Source organism: Gnatocerus cornutus, chromosome 3 (assembly GCF_029298725.1).
Source record: "Gnatocerus cornutus isolate USDA-ARS CGAHR chromosome 3, icGnaCorn1.1, whole genome shotgun sequence".
Classification (NCBI taxonomy): Eukaryota; Metazoa; Arthropoda; class Insecta; order Coleoptera; family Tenebrionidae; genus Gnatocerus; species Gnatocerus cornutus.
The window spans coordinates 20071108-20086784 of record NC_142235.1 but is presented as its reverse complement, the minus strand read 5'-3'; the positions used below and the strand labels follow the sequence as shown (position 1 = coordinate 20086784).

Genomic DNA, 15677 nt, shown 5'->3' with positions numbered 1-15677 from the left:
TTACTGTCAAACCTGTCAACCCATTTCGCGTAGGAATTTAGTGTTTTTAGTGTATTTTGAAGCATAATTTGCTACCAACCTATATGTCAACTGTCGAAATATCCCAATCTCTCACCGGATAAACTATATCAATCTTTGTCCTAAAATGACAGAACATGACAAGTTTCTAATTTTCCACAAAATGAGTACCAATTTAACACAAAATGTCCTTAAAGTAAGTTTTCCCCTAAACTTTCTACACAAAAATTTCAGTCTGTAGCTCGTTTTAGGGCTTTTATAGGGCGGTCGTTCGTTTGTTTTATGACAGCGTTCGTGGCCGCCTTGTTGACGCCGTAATTAAACAACTATTACTATTATTATATATTTTTGTTACAAAAAAAAGAGTTTTGCGACGTTTCGATCACTTTTTCTCATCTTCGGTACATTCTGGTGGTGTTGCATTTGACTCGTCTTTTCTGTCAAAATCGACAGGGCTGCCAACCTATTTGACTCTCATCCCCTGTAGTCTGGGAGGTGTCACTTTCCTGTCAATCTCAACAGAGTTACCAACCTATTACTACTTAAACTTAATTAGTTATTATGGTTTAATGTAAAACCGTCGTCTTAAAATGACAGGACATGAGTAGTTTCTAATTTTCCGCGAAATGAGTACCAACTTAACACAAAATGTCCCTAAAGTAAGTTTTTCGTACAGTGAGGTGTCACTTTTCTGTCAAACTCAACAGGATTGTCAACCCTTTTGACTCTTATCAACACTGAATTCGGTCGAGTGTCACTTTCCTGTCAATCTGAACAGAATTACCAAACTATTACTACTTAAACTTAATTAGTTATTATGGTTTAATGTAAAACCGTGGTCTTAAAATGACAGGACATGAGTAGTTTCTAATTTTCCGCGAAATGAGTACCAACTTAACACAAAATGTCCCTAAAGTAAGTTTTCCCCTAAACTTTCTACACAAAAATTTCAGTCTGTAGCTCGTTTTAGGGCTTTTATAGGGCGGTCGTTCGTTTGTTTTATGACAGCGTTCGTGGCCGCCTTGTTGACGCCGTAATTAAACAACTATTACTATTATTATATATTTTTATTACAAAAAAAGAGTTCTGCGACGTTTCGATCACTTTTTCTCATCTTCGGTACATTCTGGTGGGGTTGGTACGACTCTCTCGACCAATTGGGGCGGCCGGAAGACATTTTGACACAAGAAGCACTTGACGAAGACTCCACTGTCGTCTTCGTCGAGCATCAATGAGCATTTCACGCACTCCTTGTCGGGGAAAGAGTCTTGCAAAGAGCTGTAGAGCACCTCGGTGTTGGGTATGGGCGTTGGACAAGCGATCGATGGGTTTGGTAATGGTAATGGAGGAGGACAATTCCTTGGTTCTCGCGAAAATTCCGTAGAAGTGGTCAAATGACTCGCGAGGCCGCACCAGAGGACGAAGAAGTGAGAAGCTTTCATCTTAATGGGAATTTTGAAAGTGTCAAAAGTGACAGTTGCTAGGGAGTTTTAGAAGTGAGGTTGGTAGTAGTGGTAAAAATTTCAAGATAATTAAATAGAACTAATCTCGACTTTATTTATACATATTTACAGCACTGACTTAACTTAACCTAACTTTACATATAAATTTGGATAAATCGTGAATGAGTAAGTACAACAAGCGCGTTAAAAATGAGCAACAGTAACATAGAGAAGATTTCGCGCCGAAATTTGAAACTGGCGCCAAAAACTTAACAATAAACATGAGGTAGCACCAATCTAAAAAAGCCATCTAATCACGTGACTATATACATCGGAAAGTCACTCGACTTTCGCATAAATTAAAATAACTTAACCTAATTCTAAAAGAATTTAAACAGTCTTATTTACGTTCCATCGCAGGAACCTTTTCTATCTGTCAATTGTGATATTAAGAGCTTGCAGTTCCTCATTGGTCAAAATCCTTTTATTGACAATTTTCGACCTCGGATCAAAGTCGTTGACTTTCAGATGTTGTCTCTGGTGACGTATGTGTCTTAGCGGCAGCTGATCGGGCAAAGTCGCCAACCGTTCGAGTCGGTCTCTCGCAGCCAATAGCTGCGCTTGATCGTATGATTTTTTCAAGTTGCACGCATGTATCCGAAGATTCCCGATGTGTGACGGAGGATGACTGTAGTTTTCGGGGAATTCCAAAGTGCAGATGTCTATTGTTGGTAACATTGATATGTCACTATGTATGGATGTTGTTGAATTGCGGAAAAGTAGGCTATGAATTCGTTGGTCAAGCTCGTTTGATTGGCGGGCAGCGTCGACGATGATAGTGGGGATTGGCTTCGGAGTGGCTGTTGAAAAAATAAGGTTAGGAAACAGTTCATTTCAACCAATCACGACACGCCACGCGTCACACCATGCATGGTTAAAGTGTCAGTTGGAAAACAAACGAGTTAATGGGGTTAATTCAAACTCACACGCTCCGACCGTGCATAAGGCTCCTTTGAAGAGACGATCGGCCTTCAGGATGTTGCCTTCCTGGTCCTCCACCATGACGGCAAGGCCGAGATTGCGTCCACGTGACCACGCACGGGTTGCCGGTTTCACGCTCAACTCCACCCATCTAGCAGTCTCTTGGATGACCTTACTATCAGAAAGGCGTCTCTTTACTGAAATGAAGAATTAACACTCTTCTTCATGAAACTTGCGAACTCACCTCTCTTCTTCCTCACCGAACGAGTGTACCAATAGATCGACACCCTCAACAACTTGTCTTCTTCGGAAGAGGCGCTACTGTCACAGTCTGCAGTCTTCGCAGGGACTTTCGTGGAGTTAGCTGTTGGTACTCTGTACAACCTCAAGGTCGCCGTGGCTATATTAAGACCTTTTTCGTCCGTGCTTTGGTCGAAGTTGTTGAAGAAGAGGTTCATCACGTTCTCTTCGCGCCAGAGCTCTTGGTCCATGTTGCTGGGGGCGTCACCTAAAAACCACCATAAGAAGAAGAAGAAGAAGTAAGGATAGGAAGACGTACAAGAAGGGTAGTAACTTCGGATCTTCTCGGTTATTTGATCGTCTTCCACCACAGAGCTGTTGAACTGTGGCGACATTGTCATGTTCATCGCGTTGCTATTGGTGGGCAATGACGTCATGTTGGATCGACCAATCTGGCGGAGGATGTTCTCTTTGAGGACTTGGATCCAATTGTTTTTGTCTCTGGGGAGGAAAAAAGTGCAATTGTTGTGAAAAGTGGGGGAAGTGGTTACAAATCTACTAACTCCCCGTAATTTGTGAAGTTGGGGAAGTGGTTGCGGCTCCGAAAATTGTGACGTTTTGGCGATTTTTAGAGGAGAGGAAATGGTTTCAAATATTTGAGGCACCCAGCCGAAAACGGCTGAAATTTGTAAAATTGGGGGAAATGGTTTAATTTGATACAATATTTAGGGAAAGTGGTTCAAAAATGAATGTTCCGGGGAAAATGTTCCTTCACGGGGGGAAGTGGTTTCATTTGATAGAAAATTTGGGGGAAGTGGTTCAAAAATGAATGTTCCGGGGAAAATGGTTCTATCAGGAGTGGAAATGGTTGTAAATAATGGAGAGAAGTTACCCCGCTAAAAACCATTTATAAAATTTGGGGGAAATCGTTGTATTGGTCAACCAACAACCGAAAATTAAGATTTTGTCAGAGAAAATGGTTTAATTTGATTCAATATTAGGAAAAGTGGTCAGAAATAAATGTTCTGGGAAAGATGGTTCTAATAGGAGAGGAAATGGTTTAAAAAAATAGAAGTACCCTGCCAAAAATGCTGAAAATTTTGTACAATTGGGGAAAATGGTTCAACTTGATTAAATATTTGGGGAAAGCGGTTCAGAAATGAATGTTTCGGGAAAATGGTTTAAAATAATAAAGCTACCCCGCCAAAAAAGGTTTAAAAATTGTAAAACGGGGAAAATAGTCCGCTTTGCGCAACCACAGTTCGAAATTTTGTCGGGGAAATGATTTAATATGGTTCAATATTTAGGGGAAGTGGTTCAGAAATTATGGTTCTGGGGAAATTGTTGTATTAGGAGGGGAAATGGTTTAAAATAATAAACATACCCGCGAAAACCGGCTACAATTTCCTAAAATTGGGGGAAATGGTTGTTTTGCGTAACCACCAACTCAAAATTTTGTCGGGGAAATGGTTTAATAATTCAATTTTTTTGGAAAGCGGTTCAGAAATTAATCTTTAGGAAAAAACGGTTTTATAAAGAGAGGACATGGTTTAAAATAATGGAGTTACCGCCGAAAACGGTTAAAAAATTGTTGGGGAAGTGGTTGCGACTCCAAAAATTGTGACAGGGGAAGAGGACTTGGATCCAATTGTTTTGTCTCTGGGGAGGAAAAAAGTGCAATTGTGGCAAAAAGTAGGGGAAGTGGTTACAAATCTCCAAAAGTACCACTTTCCCGTTTGTGAAGTTGGGGAAGTGGTTGCGGCTCCGAAAATTGTGACAGGGGAAGTGGCTTCCGCCCCTGAAAGTGCTTGAACCGCTTTTCCCCGTGTAATAAAAACCCAAGCAACTAGACTGCATAACGTGACACCGAACGCACCTTATACGCACTAAAGGTCATTACACTTCCCAGTCTAGACGTTTATATTAAAAAACAGTATCCACACTGTAATTTATTGCTAATAAACTATCACGGAAAAACGGAATGCAAAAGCTATGATATACGGAAGTGAATGGGGATCTAAAGGCGCTTTCACACCTCCCAACAGCGCGAATCTATTAAAGTCGAGTTTGGCCGCGTGTGCGAAGGGCTTAACGCGTCTCGCACTAGACCTAGACATTAGAATGGGAAAGTAAGCTTTCCAGATATGGAGAACAAGTCCAGACTACATACCAGCGAGTCTAGGCGAATCGAAAAAAGATTCTACCGCCTGGAACGCGCTGTGATTGGTGGACGAGGGGGTGATGGCGGCGAAAATGGCCGCCGGTCCCGAAATTTGAACAGTGGCGTAACGACTAGGCGAATTCGCGGATTTATGGAGTTTGTTAAACGCCGAGATTACAATCTAAACGTGCTTAGATGACCGTTACGTAACATCACCGGGTTTATATTACCGTCTCGCCTAGGAATGCGATAAAAATAAAGATATAAAAACTCTAGACAGAGGCCAGACGTTGGTATATTGTGTGCGTAATCAGGACGGAAGAGAGAGTAATGTGTGAGCGACGTTACACGACGACTAAACAGATCCAGTGGCGTGCCTCTCCTTCGCGTCACTTTTTACACGTGTCGCGCGGGTTTCCCACCCTTGCCACCACCCCCTAAACAGTCCAAACCCCGCCTCCACGTCACCACCCCGTCCAACCCCCCTAACACTCGTTTTTTTCTCAGAGAGTTATGATCACATTGAAACCACTAACGGGTAAAATCGCAGATTTGGGGGTGGTGCGGCTACCGAACGATTTTCTTTACACGGGGGGGTTGGGGGGTGTAGAAGCCCCCCCGGGACGCACGTCTATGCATCTAGTGAAACACCTGCTGTAGGAAACCGTCCCGTCAAACGGGACAGGAAATTAAAATTATTAATACCTGTGTCTGGTAATAATTGATCAAGGTGGCTGTGTCGTATGTTTGTCATTTAATTACTGAAATATGGCCGCTCGAAAACGTTGACCTTTAATATGCATATAGGAGGCTGGGTGATGGGTTTTTTCCTCTCGGTGACAGAGGCGACTCGTTTTGGCAATTTTTACGGGGGAGGAAACGGCTGATCTGGCGGTTGGATCGTTGGGGGGAAATAAATGGTTCTATTAGGGGGGGAAATGGTTTAAAAAAATGGAAGCACCCCGCCGAAAACCGTTGAAATTTGTAAAATGAAATGAAATGAAAATGGTTTAATTTGATACTATAATTGGGGAAAGTGGTTCAAAAATAAATGTTCCGGGGAAAATGGTTCTATCAGGAGGGGAAACGGTTTTAAAACAATAGAGATATGCCGCCAACTCAAAATTAAATTTAAGGGAAAGTGGTTCAAAAATTAATGTTCCGGGAAAAATTGTTCTATTAAGAAGGGAAATGGTTTAAAATAATGAACAAAAACGGTTACAATTTTCTAAAATTGTGAGAAATGGTTCTCTTGCGCAACCATCAACCCTAAAGTTTGTCGGGAAAATAGTTTAAATTGTTTCAATTTAAGGGAAGTGGTTCAGAAATTAATGTTCCAGGGAAAATGGTTCTAAAAGGAGGAGAATCAGTTTAAAATAATGAAGATACCTCGCTAAAAACTATTAAAATTTTCTGCAATTGGGGGAAATGGTTGTTTTGCGCAACCATCTAATCAAAATTTTGACGGTGAAAATGGTTCAGTCAGATTCAATATTTGGAGAAAGCCGTTCAAAAATGAAAGTTTCCGGAAAAATAGTTCTATTTAGAGTGAAAATGGTTTAAAATATTGGATTTATCCCGCCGAAAACGGTTAAAAATTTGGAAGATGGGGGGAAATGATTGTATTACTCAACTTAATATAAGGAGAAGTGGTTCAGAAATTAATGTTCCGTAGAAAATGGTTCTATCCGGCAAAAAATTGGTTTTAAAATAATAAAGTTGCCCCGCTAAAAACGGTTTAAAAATTGTAAAATCGGGAGAAATTGTCGCTTTGCGCTACCACGAACTCGAAATTTTGTCGGGGAAATGGTTTTATATAGTTCGTATTTGGGGGAAGTAGTTCAGAAATGATGGATTTGGGAAAATTGTTCTATTAAGAGGGGAAATGGTTTAAAATTTTGAAGTTACCGCACCGAAAATAATTAAAAAATTAGGGGAAATGGTTGTCTTACTCAACCACCAACCCAAAATTAAGATTTTGTTAGGGAAAATGGTTTCATTTTGTAAAAAAATGTAAAATTGGGGGAAATAGTCGCTTTGCGCAACCAACTCCTCGAAATTTGTCGGGGAAATGGTTCAATATGATTTAATATTTGGGGAAAGTGGTTTAAAACAATAGAAGTACTCCGCGAAAAACGTTAAAAAATTTGTAAAATTGGGGAAAATGGTTCAATTTGATTCAATATTTGGGGGAAATGGTTTAAAACAATAGACGTACCCTGCCAAAAACGTTAAAAAATTTGTAAAATTTTGGAAAATGGTTCAATTTGATTCAATATTTGGGGGAAGTGGTTTAAAACAATAGAAGTACTCCGCCAAAAACGTTAAAAAATTAGTAAAATTGGGGAAAATGGTTCAATTTGATTCAATATTTGGGGGAAGTGGTTTAAAACAATAGAAGTACCCTGCCAAAAATGGTGAAAATTTTGTACAATTGGGGAAAATGGTTCAATATGATTCAATATTTGGGGAAAGTGGTTCAGAAATGAATGTTTCCGCCCGGGAAAGCGTTTGAACCCGCGCCCCCATTTCGGGGCGAACGGTGAATAGCCCGCCGTCTAATTTCGGCCGCCATCCACTATTTTCGCTTGCAAACGACCTTGAAATGAAAATTTGGCACGCCAACTGATGAAGTGCGCAACAATTTTGAATTTCCATTCATTTTAGCGACTCATAGTCACCTTTAAATAATTTGACGTTTTAAGCATTCATTCATATTTTTATAGCCAAGTTGATAATTTCCATCAGACGTTCGGAATCCGTCCACGTTGACAGAAATTTTCCACCGCCTACTTCGTCACTCGTCATTTTTTCCCACAGCCGCCTTTAATCAACATCGCATATTTTCCCCCTGAATGTTCGTTTCCCAGTACTGCCAACATCGAAATTCTTTCGAAATTTTTTAATTAAAAAAAGGAGTCATTTCACGGAATTTCTCCATTGATGAACACCTGTTGTCCGTCTCATCAGGTGGTCATTTTTTTGTCTCGTTCTAGCGGTCGTTTATCACTTTTGCGTTTTATATTACGTAAAAATCGCATAATGTCATCGTTTACGGGTTTAGTGGCCTATGGATGTCTGTCGTAAGATTTACGCATTATACGGTTTTTGTTTACGATGCGTGAATGGCTGACGCGTATTTTCACTTGTTTACGATTCGCACTTGTCTTTAATTGATTTTTGATTGATTCCACGATCTTGTTGATGGAATCTGTGTCAAATCTGGCTGTTGTTTACTTTGAATAAATAAAAGCATTTGAATGAATTACGTTTCATTTATTTCGTGTCATTGTCGTTCGATTTCTAACCGAGGAGATGTTGGGGTGCGTCAGTGACACAATCATCAAAAAAATATGCCGATAAATCAACCTATCGATTCCCGAAACAATCGCTATCGAATTACCCGGAACAACTATAAAAACTCAATTCTGACAGCTGTCATCCACATGTCAAAAGATTTGACAGCCTCTCATTACAGGCTCCCAGAATTATCCAGTTTAATCACTATCGGAACAAATGACTGGCGTTTCCAGGAGACGCCGGTTGCCAAGGTTACGCTGTAAACAAATTCAGCGGACATGTGACGCGAGCTTGCTTCATTAGCGGCGAAAATTGCGTAATATTCACAAAATCGACTTTTGATCGCCGATTTTTTTTATAAAACTATGTGATCGAGTTATCTGCGGTGATCAAATTGACTTGATCGAGAAGTTGTGAAATTTAGGGGCGAAAATCGCGCAATAATAAGGAAATTGATGTTTGATCGCTGGGCCTACTTGATTTTTATATGATCGAACTATCTGCGGTGATCAAATTATTGCTCTGAAATTGTGAAATTTGGGAGCGAAAATTGCCTAATCTTGACAAAATTGATACTTGATTTTTTTGATCAAATCATATGAGCGAGTTATCTGCATTGATCAAATTATTAATCTGATCGAGAAATTGAAATATTTAGGGGCGAAAATTGCGTAATATCGCTGCGCTTACTTGATTTTTTTAACAAATTATTTGATCGAGATATTTGCGGTGATCAAATTATTGCTCTAATCGAGAAGATGTAAAATTTAGAAACGAAAATTGCGTAATATTAACAAATTGACATTTGATCACTGGACCTACTGTATTATTTTGATCAAATTATATGATCGAGTTATCTGCATTGATCAAATTATTGCTCTGATTCAAAAATCGAAAATTGCGTAATATTAACAAAGTTGGTATTTGATCGCTAAGCGTACTTGATTCTTTAATCAAATTATATGATCAAGTTATCTTCATTGATCAAATTATATGATCGAGAAGTTGTGAAATTTCGAAGCCAAAATTGCGTAATATTAACAAAATTGATGTTTGATCGTTAAGACTACTTGATTTTTTGATCAAATTATATGATAGAGTTATCTGTGGTGATCAAATTATCATTTTGATTCAAAAAGTTGTCTAATTTGGGAGCGAGAATTACGTAATATTAACAAAATTGATATTTGATAGCTGGACTACTTGATTTTTTTGATCAAATTATACGATCGAGTTATCCTCATTGATCAAATTTTTTGTTTTGATTGGAAAAGTTGTAACATGAAGGAAAATGATTAGTTTAAATTTTATTATTTATTATTAGTTTAAAAAATTATATCATTATCAAAATTGTAGAAAAATAATGTGATACTAATCAAATCAAAAAGTGATAATTGATTTATACGACAAAGTAATTTAATCACTTTGGTTTTTAGTTTAATTTTTTGTGATCAATTTATTGAAAATCAATTATCAGTTTTGATATGATCAGTTGTGTGATTCTAAACCAATGACAAAAAAATTTGATATTGGTAATTTGATTCAATTTCGCCACTTATAACTGATGATCAATTTACAATAAACAAATAAAATGATCAATCATGGAAAATATGATCCATGATCATAATGATTAATAATAAATAAATTTAGATTTAGATAACTGATCAGTTTTGAAATGCCATGATCAAATAAATGATCACTCATCTCAAGATTGAGGGGACTCGAAATGCGTGCCAAAAGTGCGTGTCAAAAGCGAAAAACCACAAAGAGGGTGCAAATTAGTGTAAAACCTCCAAGGGCCCATGCAACACACATCTTTACCTGTCATCAACATCGACTTCCCGATGTCTGCGTACGAAAAACGACATTAGAAACGTGAGAAAAAAACGTCAAAATCTCCGGGGGGTTAGCCCCCCCAATAATTTTTTTCTGTTCTTACCTATTCTTGGAGGTTTGAATGTAGTAGTCGGTCATGTTGGTGGAGGTGGAGAAGTTGGCCAAAAATTTCGAAATGTCCCCCTGGACGTTGTTATCCGGCTGGTCCCCTTGCATCTGATCGTAGATATCCGTGGTCTGGTTGTGCAGTTTGTCGTAGAGAGCCTCCAAAAATCTGTCAATGATCGGCTCCAAATCGTGGGGGCTGTGCGGCAGCGGCGCGCCCTCCACACAAACCACCACTAGCACCAGAAGGAGGGGGCTCATTTTTTCGGCACTGAACACAGTGGCGTCCGTGAAAATCTCCGGCGGAACGTTTCGAGATGCTCGTCGAGCTGGCGTACAATTTAAACTAAGGTGTCTTATTATTAGAATCGTGCTTGGATAGTAAGTTGGAGTAGGAACGTCGTATTGTTTCTTCGTCGCGTTCACTTGTTTTCTTATACTATTTTCGTTTTAGCCTGCTAGACGGTTTGTCTAGTGTGGAAATCAGCAAATTGGAAAAGCGCGACAACCGCTGAAATATTACACAAAATTTATTGAAGGAGTTTTACAGGAAACGGATCGGTTTTCCAGAGGTTAAGATCCGAACACTCGGTATAAGGTCACGCACGATATCTACGGGTTTGTTGTGCTTTTTGGTTACGTTACGTTCGCGATCTGACTTTTATAACAGACAGGTAATATCTATTAACATATTTTGATAATAGTGGAGCGCTACACTGGAAAGTCGCGACGAACAAACAACCCCAAAATTACACAAAAAACTAGACACATTCACCTTCTTACCCACATTCAAAATGCCGACCACAACACTCCAACTCCTTATTTACTGTTTTTTTGTTGAATTTTCCCACGTAACAAACACCATTCTGAAGTTAAATTGTTGAAAATTCAAAATGGCGGCGCGAAATTCTCCATCTTTTTCTCCAATAGTGTTATATTTACGTTAAAAATAATCTGACCACCATTACGTTGAAATTTAGCCAAAATCCGACCAAAATCCGTCGAGTTACAGTCATTTTTCTAAATTCAAAATGGCGCCCAAAGTCCGTCACTTCAATATTTCTCATTTTTGTTGCAAAATAAAACAGTGTTTAAAAAACAGAAGATTGGAAATGTCGAGAACAACAACATTCAAAATGGCCGCCACATATTTTGTACAAATTTGTTTTTATTACTCCACTTCAAACACTTTTTAAATAAAAATTGTGCTCAAAACACACCGAAAATCATATCTTCTAAATTTCGTCGAAATCCGATGAAAATTACGTCAAAAATATTGACAATTTCAAAATACAAAATGGCGACCAAAGTCTGTTACTTACATGTTTTTCATTCTAGTTGTGGAATACATTAATGTTCAGAAAATCAGAAGATGGAAGATGTCGAGAACAACATTCAAAATGGCCGCCAAATATTTTGTATAAATTTGTTTTTATTACTCCACTTCAAACATTTTCAAAATAAAAATTGTGCTCAAAACACACCGAAGAGCATTTCCTCTAAATTTCGTCGAAATCCGATAAAGATTACGTCAAAAATATTGACAATTTCAAAATTCAAAATGGCGACCAAAGTCTGTTACATGTTTTTCATTCTAGTTGTGGAATACATTAATTTCAGAAAATCAGAAGATGGGGGATGTCGAGAACATCAACATTCAAAATGGCCGCCACATATTTCGTATAAATTTGTTTTTATTACTCCACTTCAAACATTTTTAAAATAAAAATTGTGCTCAAAACACACCGAAGAGCATATCGTCTAAATTTCGTCGAAATCCGATGAAAATTACGTCAAAAATATTGAAAATTTTCAAATTCAAAATGGCGACCAATGTCCGTTACTTAAATATTTTTCATTTTAGTTGTGGAATACATTAATGTTCGGAAAATCAGAAAATGGGGGATGTCGAGAACATCAACATTCAAAATGGCCGCCACATATTTTATATAAATTTGATTTTATTACTTCACTTCAAACATTTTCAAAATAAAAATTGTGCTCAAAACACACCGCAAAGCATATCGTCTAAATTTCGTCGAAATCCGATGAAAATTACGTCAAAAATATTGAAAATTTCCAAATTCAAAATGGCGACCAATGTCCGTTACTTAAATATTTTTCATTTTAGTTGTGGAATACATTAATGTTCGGAAAATCAGAAAATGGGGGATGTCGAAAACATCAACATTCAAAATGGCCGCCACATATTTTATATAAATTTGATTTTATTACTTCACTTGAAACATTTTCGAATTAAAAATTGTGCTTAAAACACATTTAAGAGCATACATATCCTCTAAATTTCGTTGAAAAACTTCCCAACTCCTTGGTTCCTGTTTTTTATTGAATTTTCCCACACAACAAACACCATTTTGAAGTCAAATTTCGTTTAAATTTAAAATGGCCGCGCCAAAATCCTCTATATTTTTCCCCAATACTGTTATGTAGTACTTCTATTTACGTTCAGAACAATCAAACAACCATTTCGTTAAAATTTAGCCAAAATCCAACCATAATCCAACTAGATATATTTAATTTTCTAAATTCAAAATGGCGCCCAAAATCCGCCACTTTAATATTTCTCATTTTTGTTGTGAAATACAACACTGTTCAGAAAATCAGAAGATTGGGAATGTCGAAAACATGAACATTCAAAATGGCCGCCACATATTTTGTACAAATTTGTTTTTATTACCTTACTCTAATAATTTTCGAATTAAAAATTGTGCTTATAACACACTAAAGAGCTTATAGTCCAAATATCATTAAGACCCGATTAAAAATATGTCGAAAATATAGAAATTTTCAAAATTCAAAATGGCGACCAAAACTTTATGAGCGCTGTTTACGAAGTTTTGGACTCCAATTACGTAGTCAAACTCCTAAGAAGGTTAAATTCAACGTTTAGACAACACCAATACTCAAAAAACAAAACGGCCGACACTTTTTACTGCACTAGTATCATTTCAAATATACAAAATTCAAAAAGTTGTTTTGCTTCACTAAGAAATGCTTTAAATTTTATCAAAATTTGAAACAAAATGTCCTAAAATCTATGAAATTCAAAATGGCCGCTGCACATTTTTTGAACACACTGTACAACTCACGGCAAATAATTAGTGGATATTATCAGAACAATGCGATAGTGAAGGAATTTATTAACATTTATGCTCCTATTGTGTTCTCACACGATAAAATTAAAAATGGCGTTGTTTATAAATACTTTTTCAATTATACTTAAGATAGGCGCAAATATTTAATATTTTGATAAGCATATTTAAAAAATCGAGATTGTGTTTGAGCTGGAAATTTTTGGCAAAATTCAAAATGGCGAACGTGACTGTACGAAAGAATGCGGTTATGTCATCAATTGTTAAATTTTGACAGAATTAGGAGCTTTTTCTACCCACTTATTTTGGTAATTATTACAAAAATCAAAATGCCGCTTGCGTTAAAATGGTGAACCTAGACACCCCTGTTGCATTCAAAATGGCCGCTTCTAGTCTTCAAAATGGCGCTTGTTTTCCTAGCTGACGAAGCGTTTTTCAGCCATAAATCACCACCGTCCACCGACAACAGCGTACTACGCTCTACAAATATTTAAATAAATTCGTAAAACGAAGGGCTTCATTAAAACATTACAGATGTCTAGACACCGGCATAAATAATGTAAAAATCCATCTTCCAACTCGAGCTTATAAATTTTACATGGTTGTATTCGGCATTAGGTCCCGTCATCGTAGTGATTTTTTTCGCGAAGTCCTTGGCATCTACGTCTTTTTTTTATAAAGAAAGCGACGAGAAAAATCCGCGACGCTCGGTAAAAATAACGCGTCAACAGATGCGTCTCGACGTAAACATTTGGGTTTTTGACCTGCGAGCGATTTTTCTGTCACATTATGAAAATTTTATTCGCGTGAAGCGACGTCGGATAACCTGAACCTGAACTAGATTAAGTGTTTTGACGGGATGTTACAGTAGGCCATGGATGGGGCGGGGCCAAAGGCGGAGACAAAAAGAGGCTATTCTCTCTAGCCCCGCCCGCTAGTAAAAACTCGAGTTGTGTCACCATTTATTAACAGAACATATTATTTGTACTCTACTAACTAAACAACAATTTACGTTTTTTTCTGACTGGCTTTCTTCAGGTGGTTTTTACTCTGGAGATGCTGCTTGAATTGTATTTCAGAATTCGAGGAGCAGTTGCAAATCTGACAGTAGTACTGCCCGGAGGGCGTCCTGTATACAGAACAGTCCCCTTTGTCGGCGTCAGCCAATAGCACGCTCAGGATATTGTCACGTGGGCTGGCCCCGCCTTCCCCGTGTTGTTGCTTGACTTTTTTCCGATGTTTTTGCCCACTGTAGTGACTTTCAAGTTGCTCCTGACACGTGGTGGTGATATTGCAGACTTCGCATCGGAATCCCGGGGCGATAGATGGCGCTGTTCGAAAATCCTGCCCTATAGTGTCGCTCGGGGACTTACTGCAACTGTGGGATTTTAGAGAGGGTGTCTATGTGCATTCCTCCCCTTACCCTTCCCTCACCCATTTCCCTGCGGAGTCGTAGTGTCCTTTACCGGCCGGGGCCTTCATCCCCAAGGTCGCTCTGGGGGAAAAAATTCAGTTGGCAATAGTCACGTTGGCAACACTTACTTTCTGTGGTTTTTCCCCATGTAGTGGGACTCTGCGTGCAACTTCCCCGTCAAAGGCAGGTCACAGACGTCGCAGTAAAAGTAGAGGGGGTTCCCCTCATCATCGGATTCTTTGGTTTTTGGGGATATTTTCGCCCGTTTGTGGAGTGGTTCCCCTGTTTTCTCAGAATAGTCAATCAGAAATTTTCGCATCTTTTTCTCGTGGTTTTTCGACTTGTAGTGGAGCTTCGCCACGACGTTACTGCTCAACTGAGCTGAACACAGTTTACAGTACAAAGGCTGGAAAAGTGAGGTTAGGTCTCTGGGTAAAGTCTCATCAAAACAGTCCGGAATTGTCTCTCTCACTAAAAAACAAATGAGAAACTAAACCAAAGTCCCTAAAAACTCACAAATGTGATTTTGGTACGTCTTCGGCTTCTCATACTCCCGTTTCTGCAAAGATTGCAAAATGAGACTCCGAGCTGCATCTATCTGCTGGGGCGCCAGAATGGGCGCCGGGGGCTCCACCACCAAGTTGTAATACGAATTCTCCATCACTTGGGGGGCTGTCTCCAAGGGGGCTTCCTCGGAATTGCGTCGTTTCTTTGGTATTTTGAAATTTCGGTCGAGTTCTTTAGCTGGAAACGTCACAATTTGAGGTTATGTCACGAGCGGTTTTCGACCAGTTGGAGCAAGGGGGCTTTGGGGACTTACATGGGATGTATTCGCCCTCGTCGCTGGTTTGCATCTTTGGTTATGACGGATTCGTAGAAAATAATTGACCGGGTTTGATTGTACTTGTTGACAGATGTCAAATGGGGAAATTGACGGTTGACAGATGCCGGGTCCACATTCCACGCGACTTGTTCCTCAAAATGTTGGAAAAAAAATCGGAATTTAGTTCTTTCGGTTAAAGTAAATAAAATTTGTTTGTAAATCCTCTATTATAATTTATTTATCA

General features: G+C 38.6%; 2 protein-coding genes across 4 annotated transcripts; both read right to left on the bottom strand.

Annotated features, from left to right (window-relative positions):
• Positions 1-1550: 1550 nt before the first annotated feature.
• Positions 1551-10587, bottom strand: LOC148177903 (uncharacterized). Of its 2 annotated transcripts, XM_088032210.1 has the most exons (6): positions 10082-10577; positions 9964-9990; positions 3001-3182; positions 2686-2949; positions 2447-2638; positions 1551-2320 (listed from the first exon to the last, which is right to left on the bottom strand). In XM_088032210.1, the coding sequence occupies exons 1-6, from the start codon at positions 10342-10344 to the stop codon at positions 1890-1892; spliced, it is 1359 nt and encodes a 452-aa protein (XP_087888336.1). In that variant the 5' UTR covers positions 10345-10577; the 3' UTR covers positions 1551-1889. The 2 variants fall into 2 exon arrangements, with proteins under 2 accessions (XP_087888336.1, XP_087888337.1); XM_088032211.1 differs by lacking the exon at positions 9964-9990 and having other exon boundaries at positions 10082-10587.
• Positions 10588-14157: 3570 nt separating this feature from the next.
• On the bottom strand, positions 14158-15562 carry LOC148177902 (zinc finger matrin-type protein 4-like). Of its 2 annotated transcripts, none has more exons than XM_088033001.1 (5): positions 15431-15562; positions 15127-15354; positions 14739-15081; positions 14620-14691; positions 14158-14568 (listed from the first exon to the last, which is right to left on the bottom strand). In XM_088033001.1, exons 1-5 carry the CDS (start codon positions 15462-15464, stop codon positions 14205-14207), a joined length of 1041 nt encoding a protein of 346 aa, XP_087889127.1. In that variant the 5' UTR covers positions 15465-15562; the 3' UTR covers positions 14158-14204. The 2 variants fall into 2 exon arrangements, with proteins under 2 accessions (XP_087889127.1, XP_087889126.1); XM_088033000.1 differs by having other exon boundaries at positions 14159-14574.
• Between the last annotated feature and the right edge of the window lie 115 nt (positions 15563-15677).